Source organism: Dermacentor silvarum, chromosome 1 (assembly GCF_013339745.2).
Source record: "Dermacentor silvarum isolate Dsil-2018 chromosome 1, BIME_Dsil_1.4, whole genome shotgun sequence".
Lineage (NCBI taxonomy): Eukaryota > Metazoa > Arthropoda > Arachnida > Ixodida > Ixodidae > Dermacentor > Dermacentor silvarum.
Genome location: NC_051154.1, coordinates 91,829,396 through 91,845,489, shown reverse-complemented (window position 1 = coordinate 91,845,489; position 16,094 = coordinate 91,829,396). Strand labels below are relative to the sequence as shown.

Here is a 16,094-nt window from a genome sequence, read left to right as displayed (position 1 = left end):
TTTTTGTCCCTTGTGTATCGTGCTATTCTTCGTCGGTATGGAATACCAACTTGCTCAGCATTTTGTACCTTTAAGGCAGAAGGTCAAAGCAAACTACACCGATGCTCACTTGTGTATACGTGCCTGTACGGCGTTGGCTTCTCACCATTGCTGTTCCATTTTCATGGCGCACTCATAATGATTTGTTGGCCATTTTTTTACATGAACTGCGGGATTTGGCCTTCGGCTACGGTGCCTGCGCTGTAATAGTGTGTGTGTCCGTTCAACACATGCTGCGTGTTCGGCCGCTCACTCCTTTTGCCACAGACATTCCAATTTTGTTGCTGCCCAGCGCGTTGAGCATATCATGAAAGACGTTTGATGCCATTCTCAAAAAACTAGGTGGTCACTGCGGTACGTTAATGCATGCATTGCTTTAGGGGCGTTGCAGCAAAATGTAGTCTGGAATGTCTGATACAAGGGCGCCAAAATTAGTGAGCAAAACAACATTACTTTGTCTTGTGCTGCAGTACTGATCTTCGCGTAATTTTTCATTAAAATGGATTATTTCCACCGTTACAAGGCTCGCCCTTGCCTGCTAGTCGGTTCAGCGTAACCCTTTGCTTCCTTGCTCCTACCGTGGGTAGCGTGCACATTCCCCGGGCTAGATTCGTCCAGCGATGATAATTAATGCTATCACGTAACAAAGGCGACAACTTTTTCTTAGCTCACCGTTTCCAATATACTTTGCTCTGTAAGCAGGTCATGCCTATTTAAAACTAAATCAAGAAAATTGATAAGTTTAGCTTTGCTGGGAACCATACTGAATAAGTTGCTGGAGCGCTAAACACATAAAAAAAAAGGAGGAGGGGGGTCGGCAGACGTATAAAGGCGAATGTTTACAAGATTTTCTGCGTTTTTTTTTAACATAATACTTTTATTATTACGCTGATAAAATTATCATTTCCGAGTGGTCAAGGGTAGTTGGAAAGTGCATTGAACAGAAATAGTATTATGCTAACCTAAACAAACACAATTTTTTTTCTTAATTAGAAAGTGGAAATGACGTTTATTTACAAGAAAATAATGCAAAGCATGCTTGGCAATTGGCAACGATAGCTCGGAGTGCCCCACTAATGTTCAAGATAAACTGCTTCTCAGTAAAATAACGATACTTTTGTTGTCAGAAAAAGTTTTACATTTGCAACCCCAAGTTACTGGAAATACGAGTGAAATGTGAAATTCGCATTCAACTACAATGCCGCTTTGTCAACGTGAGATTTTGTGCGTGAGCCCTGCGATCGTGCTTACTTTCCAGAGCTGCGTAGACTCTCATTTACTGGCTCGGCGCAATGTTTTATGACTGAGTCAGGAGATCGTGTCCCTGCCAGCAAGAGATGGGGTCATATGAAAAATAAAAATATACGTAAAAATAAATTCTGAGATTTTACGTGCCAAAACCACCATATGATTATCAGGCACTTAGTGTAGGACTCCGGATTAATTTTGACCACATGGGGTTCTTTACTGTGCACCTAAATCTAAGTACACACGAGTATGTCTGCATTTCACTCCCATTTAAATTCGACCGTCACGGAAGAGGTCGAATCAGCGACCTTGAGTTAAGCGCGCAACGACAGAGCCACTAGGCGATCACATGGGGCGGTTATAGGGAAGACGCATTTAATGTACCCGGTTTGTTGTCCTCATAAAGCTGGCAACAATAACACTAACACTAGGAAAAAAATATAGATGATAATTGGAGAGTGCTGTGCTACGCGAGCACGCAGTTCGAGCGCGATCAAACGCATAAAATGAAGCTATTCTAGCCGGAGTGTAGCAGACGACAAAAGCAAGTCCCCCCTCTGACGTCATGGGAGCGCCGTTCGCAGCGCTGCCATGTTGCATGTTATCTATTTTCATTTTCCTTCTGTAACAGAGAATCGAAGTATTAAAGTGACACAGTTCACTTGAGATCCAAAGTGATTTTTTTTGTAGTGGCGTCAGAACCACACAGTAAAAGGACACCCCAGGCACAGATAAGGCTGGTCGCATAACCACGAAGCAACAGTCATGCAATTATATTTCTAAGGTTAGGCGTATCCCACAATATGATACGAGTGCTATTAGTCTTTCGACTGCTAACTAACCTTTACGCCACTTTCATGTTTCGCGGTATCACGAAGTATGCGGAATCACCAACACATCACAAAAAAAAAAAAAAAAAAAAACGCTAAAGCCCTGCACTCGCGTCTTGCTGCATGTGACCAGTTCATTTGTTTAGAATGATGCAAAATGATTTTTGTAATCTGCATTAACCCTTTGAGACTCTATATGCACGTAAAAAAAAACATCAACAAATGCACTGATGAAAATACTGATCTTTAAAAAGTGTCATGTGCATCATGAAACACTTCTTATTGAACTTGCACTGGAAATTTGACTAATATTTGTAAAGTGTCTTAGTAAAATGAGTTGGAAGATAGACATTTCGATGTTTGCTCTCGCTGTCATTATGTCATCATGTAGCGGGTTCACATCATTGATTTCTTTACCCAATATTTTACATCGGACATACTTTTCAAGTGGTTGGCTAGGTGCTTTGCAAGTATGGAATACTTGATGTTCACGTATCTGACGTCCCTGTAGGGAGTTCTTGCACGGAGTCCACTTTCTGTAACCTTGACAAAACTCACTAAAGGTCTGGAAATTCTGAAATTATTCTGCAGCTTCACGCTTTTCATGATTCTGAAGATGCATAGATGTGAAACTAAATTTTCATTGGACAGAATTAATTGGTGCCTGAAGGAGTTAAAACACAAAACGGAAACAAAGTTTAAATTATCTGTGCGACGATCACATATTGTGCGCTTGACACGTGCAGTCACTAAACTTATTACAGCGCAGCAACTACAGTGCAAGGCCAAATGCTTGTGTACCTGTACATCAAGAAATGCTTACCAGCATTCTTACTGCGTTACAACCACGGAAAAGAAACTCTCTAGAGAATATGCACGTCATTCGCATGCAAGTGCTAGCAGAGAACACTATGCGTGGTTCAGCCAGTGTCCTCCAGGCAGTAACTTCATTCGATCTCATGGCCAAGAGTACTAATTATGCAAGTGAAGTGCTTCATCATCTTCCAGTAGCGCACCCAGGATCTCTGCCAGAGTGGGGTTGAAATTTTTGGTTGGGGGGGGGGGGTAGCAAGCACTTTGCATAATATGCAATTTCTTTGCTTTAGCCAAAGGAATTCAGCAGCAAATAAAATGCCTAATAATTATAATAATAATGACACCAAGGATGATGACGATGTTTATTTCTTCAGCGTTTTACTCAAAGTAATTTAAGAGTGAATGAATAAATATAAAGCAGTGATAGTGTTTTTGTTAATCAGGTAAAATTCGGCCTCAAGCCACCTCCTGAATTGTAATCACAATGTGAAGATAGCACTGAAGGTATACGTTGGACTGGTGGGGCTGGACGCATGGGGGAGGTTACAACACCCGAACCCCCCTCCCCCGTCAGTGCGCCACTGTCATCTTCATATACCACAAAACAGGGAGTGAAAGGAATAAAAATAATGTTGATGGAATCGTCATCGAAGCTCTGTACCATATGTGCAACCGCCTCTGGATCTTTTGGAGTGAGAAAAAATTATCATATCGAAATAGAGGTGAAATAACTGATGGTATGGGGTTATAGAAAAATTAAACCCATCTAGCATACACAAAATCCCATCAAACTTTATAAAATACACTTGCATTCATTTGATGATAATGTTATAAAAATACAAAATACATACATTGAGTTGTCTTTAAAGGGATACGAACACAAAAGTTGGCGGGTGGTTTTTTGCATTGGAACAAAAGTTGAACTGTTGAAAATGACGAATACAACAAGCTGCTTTAAAAAAAAAAACAAGGAACATCTTTTTTTTTGCGATTTGCTGTTGCACCTTGCCTCCAAGCGGCCGCCGGCAGAAGCTGAAATTAACGTCATAACACCCACCCGTGCGCGCGGCCAAGGTCGTCCACAGCCGTCGCAGTGTTTCCGGGGGTGTCGGTCCCTTGCAGCGTTTGTTTCACCCCTTTCGGCGATCTTCGCTCGTGGTCCGTCTGAAACATTATCCCCGTTGGCGCTCCACACAGGTGGTGCGTCTTACATGCGCCTTCCCGCGGTTGTCACTCGGTATTGAGGCATTCGTCACGGCAGAGGGAAATGCCCAGACATTGCTGTTATAACAGCATCGTCGGTTGTGACACGCCGTTGCACACGTTTCCCAGAGACAAGAAGGTGCGTAAACTTTGGATACCTGCCTGTCAGCCATCACGCCCAGCCTGGAGACCTCTAAAAATGGACTTCATTTGCGTGGACCACTTCGTCGACGATGATTATGTGACCAACCCGGCTGTGCTGAAAAGCCTTGGCATGCCGCTCAAAAGGCAACGCCTAAAGCCTGACGCTGTGCCATCGGTCTTCTCACGAAAACGCATGGCAGAAGTGATCAGCGGCGCGTTTGAAAAGAGTAGGCGAAAAGATGTCGTTACTGTTTTCGTTCACTTGCAGCCTTCTTCAGCAGTGTGAGGGTGAGGCTGGGGCGAGATGACCCGAGGCTGGGCACGAAGGCAGTAATGTCTTTAAAAATGTTGGCAAAGCGTAGTAAAAAAATACAAGGCTAGCGAGCGCGACTCATGAGATGAATTCTACATGGCAGCAGGGCAGACACACACAGCTCTGCTTCTCCACAGGCTAAAAGCAGGTAAAAACTGGGGAGAACGCCAGACAGGTGCTGCCATCTGTCGGGCGGCTGGCGAAGTGGCCGTGAGAGCCTCGGAGGTATGGATACCTCACAGCAGTTGCTCACGCCGACGGCATAAAGTACTATTCAGTCATCGACGCAGTGCTGAAGTACCCCGCAGCTGCCTCGCCTGCGTGCGCTCTTGAAAAAGCAAGTGTTTACAGAGGAAATGACAAATAATACTTGCACAAGTATCTGGTGCAGAGCAAAATCTTTGCACTACGGTTCGCGAAAACCTGACTGGCACTTCCACGGCCCCCTACTCTTCGTCACTTGACGCGGAGGGCTCGTAACCGTAAGCGGTAATATTTCTTGCCAAGTTGGAATGCTAATCGTCTTCAGACATGTACTCATTGCTGGTAGAGGCACCAGAACTCGAATCCATGCTCGCGATGGTGGCGTCGGTGCGCTTTGAATGACCGCGGCCGGCCCGCTGGCTATCCGCCGAGGGTGTCGTGACGTCACACCTTCCAACTCCCATGGGTCGGGCGGCCAAAAATAAAAACGCCAAAAACGCCAAAAACGCCAAAAATAAAGCCATCGGCTCAAAAATGACCTAAGTGACTACTTCTTTTCGGTGTAATCACACACTGAGGTTTCATTTTCAGCATTTTCGTAAAATTTTTAGATTTTGTGTCCGTATCCCTTTGATGGTGTTCTTTTATAAAGCTTGCACAAGAAACTCAGGTTCGAGAGGCAAATGATATGCATGATAAAAAAGAACAAAGCAGAATATGTAGCAGTGCCTGTCGTGACTAATTATTCTTTTTATTTTTATTTTTAATAGATTGAATGCATCATGTAGTGTGTAGAAAACCATAATGTAGTCCTGTTGGCAAGGCTCTTCATAGTGAAATGATGTATCATGCTATGCAGTATGTTTATTATTCTTGAAATATTACAGTTAAACTAAAAATGTCTCTGCGTTTTGAAAAGTGCAAAGAACATATTTTTATTGGTTAATGAGCACAACATGGCAGCATCTCAGATAATTGCTTCTTACTCTCTGTGGTAACTGATAATTAAACTGAAATAATTCACAAGTGTAGACCTCTGTACCAAAGGACTTATTGCATTTTTCTGATATGTAGCACTATGTAATGGCAGTCCAGGGTTTTAAGCATTATGAAATGGTTGGCAACTTCAATACTCTTCAATGTAGTATCATTTTATTGAGGTTGATAGAAAATATTAAAAAATGTTTGTGTTGTCGTGCTCTATGCTTCTTCAGCAAATTATAAATTTCACCATTAAAGCTGTGCATCTATGTCACTATGAATGTTGAGAAATGTTTGTTTCTTGGTAACAAGTTGTAAGCTGCTGCATCTTTTACTGGCCTTGGAAGCCATCTAAGGTATTTGAATTACAATGTAGCACATGGTCTGCTCGACATGTTTGTACACATAGTATCACCGCATCATATAACTGGTTCACATGTGGACATAGGGCACACTGTATGAGTTTGGTGAAACTTAAAATTATTGTTGTTGACAAGAGGCTCAAGATCTGTGTGTTGAAGTTTGAAATACATGTCCGCACTGCTGTGAAGCGGTACTGCAAGCACCCCCTTTGTACTTGAGTTTTAGTAGGGATATTGCATGGTAATCATATTACAGGAACAAGTCTCCTGCAGCATAAGCAATACATTCAAATGCCTGTATAACCAAGTGTTCGGGACATCGAAGATCCTTCATTTTACAGGTCACTTCATTGTAAAGATAACAAACTATACTGCTTGCAATAGAGGAGGCTGGGTTCATTCAGCAAAAGAAAACCTTTACTTAAATTAATTCGAGAGCTACTTATTAAAAGAAGTAATAGATTTTCTTGTATAAATTTTGTCCAGTAAAATATGTGACAGCAGCTTGACCTTATTTTACTGAGGGTTATGGCATGGCTCCGTGAAGAAATCGGGGATTGACAGAGGGTAGAGCTACAAAGCGTCGAATGCCACTATCTCCTCTCTTGTCGTCAGAATTGCTGTAGTGATCTAAACACCACCCCCTGGTAGTAGTACTAGTGTGCAAAGGATTATTGTGCCTAGTTTCGTTTTTGTTGGCAGGCCACGCTAGTGGAGGTTGTCAAAGTGTTTGGGCGTTTGACTCGCTGGACTTCCTTCTTTGTTTCCCTATCATAGCTGCTATAAAGTCTGGGTCTGGACCCTCCCACACAGTCTTTGTTATAATATTGTCTGTCGCTTCCTATGAGCACTGCAGCTCAGTGGCGGCTGCAGAGAGCACTGAAAGTGCTGCTGCGTGTGTTCATTCATTTCAAAGAAACAAATCAGCTGTTGGGGATGTCTAAACTACTTTATTGTACAGGCAAATTCATTGTAGTGGTCTTGTAGTAGTGGTAGTAGAGATAGCACTTTGTCTGGGACATATGGAGTCCTTCGTTAAACAGGTAATTTTGTTGTAGAGGCATTCGACTGTAATAATATTCCAGCTTATTGAGTGTACAACTCCCATACATGTGATAGTGCAGATATTGAAAGTTTGATTCCTAGTAGCATTGTTCTTTAGAATCTCTGTGGCAGTATGCATGTTGAGACCTTTTTTATTTTTAGAGTCTTCAATTCTTGCATCAAGCGAAGAAAGATGGGAGCACATCACGCTCTTTTCACATTGAAAAGGTCGGATCACCACATCGGCCAAGACAACAGCTGGATATTGATGATGATGATTTTGAGGAAGGAGATGAGGTTGGTTTGTTGGAAAAAAAAATAAAGTTAGTACCTCTTTCATTTGTCATATGTATTTTATCACATTTAGTCAAAATTACGTGATGTAGTTGGCATGCTGTGGCAACATTGATAGCACACAGTCTGCTCAAAATCAAGCTTAAAAATAATTTGTAAAAACAGGCTGCAACTGCTACACTGCATTCGAACATGTTTTTTTTTAACCAGGAAGCCTTTAGTACAGATTTTGCAAAGGTGTAGCTAGCTAATTATTAAAATCATGAGGACCTTTAGCAGGCTTTATATGTTCACTTCATAGGTTGGCAGAATGAGTGGATATTCACTTATACTTTTTACTGGGCTACGCACTTGCTCAAATGCACTCACACTCGTCGGTACTCACTCGCATTCCTACTTACACCCTCTTATGCTCACTAACAATCGCTTTGCTTGATATTCACTTCCATTCACACTCACTGGCACCCACTCACTACTGGCATCCACTCCCACTCATCGACGCTCACTCACGTACATACTCAGTTCCACTCAAACTTGCCAACAGTCATTCACGTTCATACTCGCGTTAACCGGCACTCACCCCTGTTCACACTCTCATCTACTCAAGCTCGCAAGCACTCAATCATGTTCATACCCAAGTCCACTCACTAATCATCTCACGCCTGTGAAATGAGTGTGCAGTGAGTATGAGTCATACTTGTAAGTGAGTGTACTGAACTAAGGTTTACATTATTGAATGAAGCTCTCTCAAATGCACCCAAGTTTATAGTATTCGTTCTAGAATTCTTTTACTTGTCAGTGTCAAATAGAGGACGTAATCTGGTTGTGTAGTGCTACCTACCTAAAATGTGGGTCTTGTATTGTTACTCTTTGAATCCAACTCATGTTTCCTCAGGTAACCTTGTAGAATCATTCTAAGTTTCCTATAAAAATAGCCTAGTCCATGTTCTTGTTGGGTTACTTGAAATTGTTGTTTTAGTCAAGTTATACATTCACGCCACCTCATGAGAAAGTTATGTTTATGTTAAGTGTTGATGATTGTGTTGTTTTTACTCTTCTTTCTTTTTTGCTTTGTTTTGCAGGGCAGCTGAAATGCCTGATCATGCGAGAAAGGTAGCCACAAAAGAATTACAGGTAATGTTTAAAGCATTTTCATTATGTTTCTGTACTTGATTATTTACCTTGATAGTAAAGCTCCATGTTATGGTAACTCTGGGAACAGCAGAAAGAATAATTAATTCTGTTGTTCTTTTTCTTTTTTAAATTGACAGACTTCTTGTATATAGATGTATGGTTATGCTTCACTTAAACACACGCCTTTCAGAGGTTGAAGAAGATGCCACCACATATGCCTGAGCATGCCATGACAAGAAATTATTTGGAACTGCTCATTGACTTGCCTTGGTCACACAGTTCTCCAGAAGTTGTGGACCTTGCAAAATCCAGGTGCATTAGATTTATGTAGCACTTCATTGTATCAGCCCTCTTTCTCAGTGCTTTCCGGCTTTATTAACTCTTCTGCAAATGTTTAATACGTTTTGCTACATCTGTTTAACTTTTGCAGGTCTGACTTGGATGCTGATCACTATGGAATGGAAAAACTGAAGAAACGGGTTCTCGAATACCTGGCTGTGAGGAAGCTGAAGAGCTCTCTCAAAGGCCCCATCTTGTGCTTTGTGGGTCCTCCTGGTGTTGGAAAGACCAGCGTGGGACGTTCTATAGCTCGCTCCTTGGGTCGCGAATTCTACAGGCATGTTTTCTCTGTGCCCACTGGCATATGCAGACTTTAAATAGTAAATTTCAACAGTGAAAAAGACGAATACGAAAGAACATACAGGACACACGCAATGTGTGACCTACGTGCACCTTGGTGTTCGTTTTTTGGGCTGTTGAAAGTGCCTATGTCAAACACAAACCAACTTGTCCTAATCAAGGCTGCTTAATATATGCACATCTGCTGTGGGCTGGCAAAGTGGCAGTGTGCCTTTATTTATTAACTTTAAAGGGGATGATTTGTCAGCCAAGTATTGCATCAGAGTACTCAGTGTAATGAAGGATAATTATTTTTATGTGCAAAATCGCTTGTCAGGGAGGTGACCCTTACCTTCTGTAAAAGGGGCCCTACAACACCGTTTGACTGTGGTAAGTAAATTTGTGTAGTCACTGGGCGATATTGTCATCACCATCCGAGCCAAATATTATCTTTGTACAAGGTCTCCAAGCTAACCTAGGCCAACGTTTAAAAATATGTGAAGTACTCTAGCATGACGCAACCAGATGCACGTTGTTGGCTATTGTATGGAGCAAGGCATGCAAAAAAGTAAATATGGTAGCTACTGGCTACTCCAACAACATCAATGAAATCTCAACACTCGTAAGGCAGTGGTGCCGCTGCATTGATGCCACTGCGTTGATACCACTGCGATGATAGTATGACCTCCTTAATGGTTTGGCACGACAGAGGGTCATACCAGTGACCTTGAGGTCATGCCATTACAAAAGCTCAGCGTGATGATGGACAAAGTTGAGTGGGCATTGTTCCTTGTGGCCATGGTGTACAGCTTTGAGTGTAAGAGGGATGACTACAAGGAGGCCACAATGGTGCGGCAGATGCCCCCTTAATACCAGGCACATACACCTGTCATGAAAGGTGTTGCAGAGCCATTTTAACTGTTCATAGTTATTCATATAAAATATTAGTTCCTTTGCCATTCTGGAACCATTAAATTTACTGAAAATTGTGAAATTTGCTCAGTGTTGAAGCAGCAGTGATGAAACTACCAGTTTCACACTTAGGGCTTCTGGAGTGGCTCAGTGGTTGTGGCACTCTTCTGGAGAGCACAGAGCCATGATTCAATTCCTGGCTGTGACAGCTGCATACTGATAATGGCAGCTGTAATTAATAGTGATTATGATGATGGAGTTTCATGTCCTAAACCTCCATGGTCAGCTACAACAAATGCCTTAGTGGAGGGCGGCAGAATAACTATGACCGCCTTGGGTTTTGGAATTCTGACCCGACTGAAATGCAGCATGGTGTTCAGGCATTGAACGCATAACCTTGTGTTGAAGAGCAGACTGTTATGGTCACTAAGCCAGTGCTACAAGTAGTGGTGGAAAGCAAGAACTTGTATGTTCTGAAGTTTTAGGGTGTATTGAAAACTGATGGAGGCAGTCTCAGTTAATTCAGAGCCGACATATCCAGGAGCTCTTGCTCAGACGGTCTGGCCTCCACGGTGGCAGGTGCACTGACTTCATCATGTGGATTGAAGATGACTCCCAGTCCAGAGCCTTACTGCAGTTCCTGCATGATTGAAGGGTTGCATTTATTAATAATTTTTTAAAAAATATGCTACTATGCAAAGGCGTCCTGAACCACCCCTCGGTCTTGGTGAAAAAACACATTTAGCGGATAGCATATGCTGCTGTGAACACCTCAGCCAAATTTTGCATTCGTGCATGGCGAGTAGAGTTCACAAGTGAACCGCGAAGTTACCTTTTTCTCAAACACCCTCTTTTCAAACAGAGGCTTTCTCTTCATCCGTTTCGAAGTTGCCAGCGTCTTGCATATGTCGTCATATGCAAGATTCCCATATACGGCTGCCATTGGCCGATAGCTGCCATCAATCAAAAAGGGTATTTGGATCACTGTGCTTCTTGCTACTGTTACTGTGTATAATAATTGACGCAGTTGACTAAACAGTAAGTGAAAATCTGTGTTCTGAATTTTCTTAACAATTACACACTTGCTTAGGAAGCCGCCTATCATCTGCTGACACTCAGTGACGGCCACCGAAGTCGTAGCTGTTGGTTCTCGCTAATTTTGATTAGTTTTGAACACTGCAACTTGTCTCGAAACATGTGAAACTTGAAACCAAATCACACATACGCTACCCCTGCCACGCCTCGCGAGGAATGGCTTCAAGGGATGCATGCCAGCCCGCACTCACTACCAGCCAATGTTGCTCCCGGCCACTCCTGGCTAGACACCTTGGCAGACATCGCTCCGTATTGAGCTTTGACAAGGCTTTAAAATGTGCAATTTGGGTATGTCTACTATCCCTGCAGGACAAAGCCTGTCTGCACCATGCAGCACGGCCAGACTGGAGCACACGAGTGCACATTCCAGCCCTTCCGTGCACATAGCGAGTGCACACAGTTGCGCGTAGGTGCGTCTGCTGTCTAGCGAGGATAATGTGAATGCCGGGGGTGCTGCCACGAGGCCTCTCGTAGTCGAGATGGGTAAAAAACGCGTGCTCTGATTGGTCTCTGTGGGTCACATGGCTCAGAGGCGTGACGTCGTGAGCCAGCCCAAGCACATACCGAGTGCCCACATCTGACTAGGACAGCACATCTGCTTCCTCATTATGTGAGCTCATTAAGTTAAGAATCCTTTAAACGCGAGTCTGGAGTGTGGCATCCATCGCTGAGCCGGTGTGTATGCTGCCAACAAACTTGCACAATTGAAGACAACATTTTGTTCAAGTCTTGGAAATTGTGTGATTGTCGTAGGGATAAGTGCAAAAGGAAATGCCATGCCACTTGGTATGAGAAAAAAACACAGCCGCACTCTCTAGCACAGCAAAGTGATGAAACCAATGTTACTATAGTAACAGCAACCGGAAGTATGTGTTGCCAACAGCACCTTTCAATTTCTGCTGAAAGAAGAACACAACATTGACACCAATTGACTTAACGCAGCAAGCGGGCTCCCTCGGAACGGAGCACGTTGAAGAGGAATCGGAACGATAAATATTGCCCTCGTAGTATTTATGCTTGTACTAGATCTTTTTGAAAAATTATTTCGTTAATTACTATATTTCTGGGAAGCACAACACTCGTCCCAAGACTTTTTTGAGGCTTCAAAGAAAGTTGGTTCAAGATCCTTTTAAGGCATCCCACCTCGAAAAAAAAAGAAAAAGTGCACGAGCATAGTTACCTTTGGCACTTTTTTTTTTAGAAAATTCTAAGCCAAGTAAGGGCTCAACCACAGCACTGGACAGGTTAATGTGGAGCAGTTTTATTATTATTATTATTATTATTATTATTATTATTATTATTATTATTATTATTATTATTATTATCATTATTTACTATTGCAGGCTCATGTACAACTGATTGTATTTTTAATGAAGTAGTGCCAGCATGTTTTGTCTGCTGCCTTTTTTGTAGCCTTATAGGATGTTGGCTATATTTTTTGCAGGATATCATTGGGTGGAGTGAGTGACCAAGCAGACATTAGAGGTCACCGCAGGACGTACATTGGTTCTATGCCAGGCAGAATCATTCAAGGATTGCGAACTGTTGGTGTCAAAAACCCGGTGTTTCTGCTGGATGAAATTGACAAAATGGTGAGATGAATACTTTTATTATTAGAATATTTCATTTTTCATTACCTGCCATGGTAGGTCAGTGGGTATGGCGTTGCGCTGTTGAGCTTGAGGTCGCTGGTTTGATCCAGGACGTGGTGACTGCTTTTACTTAAATTTAGGTGCACATTTACGGGACATTCTACCGTTTTTCAGTGACCTTTACTCTGGCAGCAGCTGCATATGGCGGGGCTGAGCGCAGCTGCGTGGGCCCTATCTTGAAAGAGCGATCATCTGTGGGTACAGATTCTAGGTGCACCAAGGGCTGATAGCTTCGTGTGCGCTGTGTTTGCTCTGCATAGTTCGTGTTAAAGCAAGAGGCAACATTCGCTTGCTACTGCTGCTGCTGCTGCTGCTGCTGCTCTTCCTCACACCAGCATTTTGACGAGTGTTCGCAGTCATCTAGTGCGATGTGTTTGTTTGCCTGTGCGTGTCTGACACCATGCTTGTTAATTTAGTTATTAAGCAAATGTTTACGAGTTTACACGGCCGATTAAACTACTATCCTTATTTTGTATAGCTGTCTAATAATTTGCTATCGCAATCGATGCTTCGCCTTTTGGGCGAAACTTCTACTTTTTTCCATCACTTTCAAAGTCAAATGTAAAATATATAGCCTTTTTTATGGGATACAAGCATGCTCATTTCCGCTAACTGGCGCACATTCTTCTCATTCCTACCACAATCCAAAGACATGTTCCAAGCGGTAGACAGTTTATGTAAAGAACCCCAGGTGGGCAAAACTAATCCGGAGTCTTCCACTATGGTGTGTGCCTCAAAATCAGATTGTGGTTCTGGTACGTAATATCCCAGAATTTAATTTTGATTTTTCTTTTCATTAGCCATACTCCACACTACAGATTTCTGTAAAACTTGTTTGGTTAATGCATGTGATAGACTTTTTAAGCTGTTCAACAAGTACAGGGGTGGGACTCCTGCGCCAATTGTGCCATTTTGATAACAACGCAGATTCCTGCGCCAAACACAGGAGATTGACCGAAATTGCGCCACACTGCGCCTGAACAGCTTCGGCATGTGTGCTCCGGCAGTGGCCGCGAACAGTGAGCGGATTCGTTCTTGGAAAAAGAGTGCGGCTGTTCACATTCCGCAGACCATGCGACGGTGCTTCCTGTACAGTTTCTCGTGATTTTCGTGCTTTTAACACTGGACTTTCGGCGCTTCCGGCAAGTGGCTGGCGTGCGCGCGGCCACTCTCGACTGTTGTCACTGCTGTCGGAATGGCCAGGGCGGCTATATTTAGTGATTTAGAGTGTACTAGAATACGGTTGAGTGGGCAGAGCGGCGCGGCGTTCCCTAGCTGAGGCGCAAAGTAACGAAAAGCAGGCTCAGGGCACTGCGAGCGAACTAGATACTATTTGGGAGCCGCACGCTGCCGCAGGTACATCGGGCGGCCATCTCTGTCCCCAGGGCCAGTATACCGTAAAAATATTCCAATCTGTTTCTATGCCCACATCGGCGAGGCCTTAGACATTTTGACATATCGCGTAGGGCTAATGGTGGATTTGGAACAAAAAGTCGCAGTTTTGCCCGAAAGGCAAAGCAAAACGATTGCGATAACAAATTAGTAGACAGCTATACAAAGTAAGGATAGCAGTTTTATCGGCCATATAAACTTGTAAACGTTCTTTTACTAACTAAATTAATGGACATGGTGTCACGCACGCACAAGCAAACATGACCACATCTCACTCGATGACCACGGAAACTGGCTGTCTAAACACTGCAGGAGTGAGGAAGCGTGGCAGCAACAGCGAGCGAATTGACCTTCGTGCTGCCTCTCGTTTCAATGCGAGCTAAGCGGCGAAAACACAGCGCGCACAAAGCTATGAGCACTCACACTAGATCTGTCCCCATCGCAGATCGCTTCCAAGATGTAGAACGCCCCCCTACCTCTCCTGCTCCCACGGTACCTTGTGCGCGACCTAAGACGGCACGCTTCCTCCCTGCTTTCCTCCCTTGCGCGCGCGAGATTGAGCCGCCATGGGCAGCTCACCCTTGCACGCTTTCACTCGCACATACAGCATACGGCTCGTGGCGACGATGTTAGCACCTCTGGACTTTATACGTAACATCATGGCGACGATGACGGCAGAAATGCACCTGGAGTGTCCATATAATTGATATCGCAATAAATACAGATTGGAATAGCTTTACATTATACCAACCCAGGGTTGATTGCGGCTCCGGGTCTGCAGTGACATATGTTCTTCTTTCTGGGGTTTTACGTGCCAAAACCAGTTCTGATTATGAGGCACACTGTAGTGGAGGGCTCCGGAATAATTTTGACCACCTGGGGTTCTTTAACCCTTCAACCGTCAATTTAACTTCCGAAAAACGTACCAAAATCGCCAATTTTTTTTAAGTAGTCATAATTTTTCCATGCAATTCTGATTCTGAAAATATAAGTTACATCATTGATTTCCGTTCAGAATTAGCACACCAAGCAGCAAAGTATGCTACCGCATAATGGCTTGGCTCCGTGACGATTAGGTCAATGATGCCCCAGTCAAAAAATACATGAAACGTGCCGAGAATGTCATTCTCGTCAGTGATTCTCGTCAGTGGGCTGCTGCAAGATTCTGGGCACTGAATAGAATGGAAACCGCGGAGGCGCAGATGGCGGGTTATCACTGTCACGCACGTGCACTGCTCAGTGCGTCACCGTCGTCATGGTCGTGATCGCCATCGCTCTCATAGTCATCTGAAAGCAATATCCAGGGTAAAGACAACATCCGAGTCGCTGCGGACACAAATTTCATGCCGTCACTAATGCTGCTTTCTGTATTGCTCCAAGAAGCACCTCTTTCTTGAAGGATCGCCGCCACCGGCATTCTTCTTGCGAAGCGCCATTATGAAATGACTGTTGCCAGGCTTAAAACACGCGCGAAAGCCATGGAATGCTGTTTTTCATAGACAACTGCCACCATCTCGGGTTGAAAATTACAAGCAAAGCAATTGACGACCGTGATACGTCTTTGGTGGCGGAAGGAGCGGAAAATCGGCCCGTACGAGTGCGACTCGTCGTTGGCGATATTGGTATAAACTCGTGTGACGAGTACAGCTTGGGGTTGGCGCCTAAAGGGTTAACGTGCACTGAAACACAAGCACACTGGCGTTTTTGCATTTCGGCTCCATCGAAATGCGGCCGCCGCGGCCGGGATTCGATCCCGCGATCTCGTGCTCAGCGGCGCAACGCCTTAGCGGATTGGGCCACCGCGGCGGGTTGC

The 16,094-nt window shown here is 43.7% G+C and overlaps 1 protein-coding gene across 3 annotated transcripts in view; it reads left to right on the top strand.

Moving 5' to 3' along the window:
• Positions 1-16,094, top strand: part of LOC119432294 (lon protease homolog 2, peroxisomal-like) — a 69,838-nt gene that overhangs the window by 24,368 nt on the left and 29,376 nt on the right. For all 3 annotated transcript variants that reach the window (XM_049670857.1, XM_049670864.1, XM_037699493.2), the window contains exons 6-10: positions 7,347-7,507; positions 8,561-8,612; positions 8,803-8,924; positions 9,043-9,228; positions 12,682-12,829. In XM_049670857.1, the coding sequence (XP_049526814.1) occupies positions 7,347-7,507; positions 8,561-8,612; positions 8,803-8,924; positions 9,043-9,228; positions 12,682-12,829 (669 nt within the window). The remainder of the gene's footprint in view (positions 1-7,346; positions 7,508-8,560; positions 8,613-8,802; positions 8,925-9,042; positions 9,229-12,681; positions 12,830-16,094) is intronic.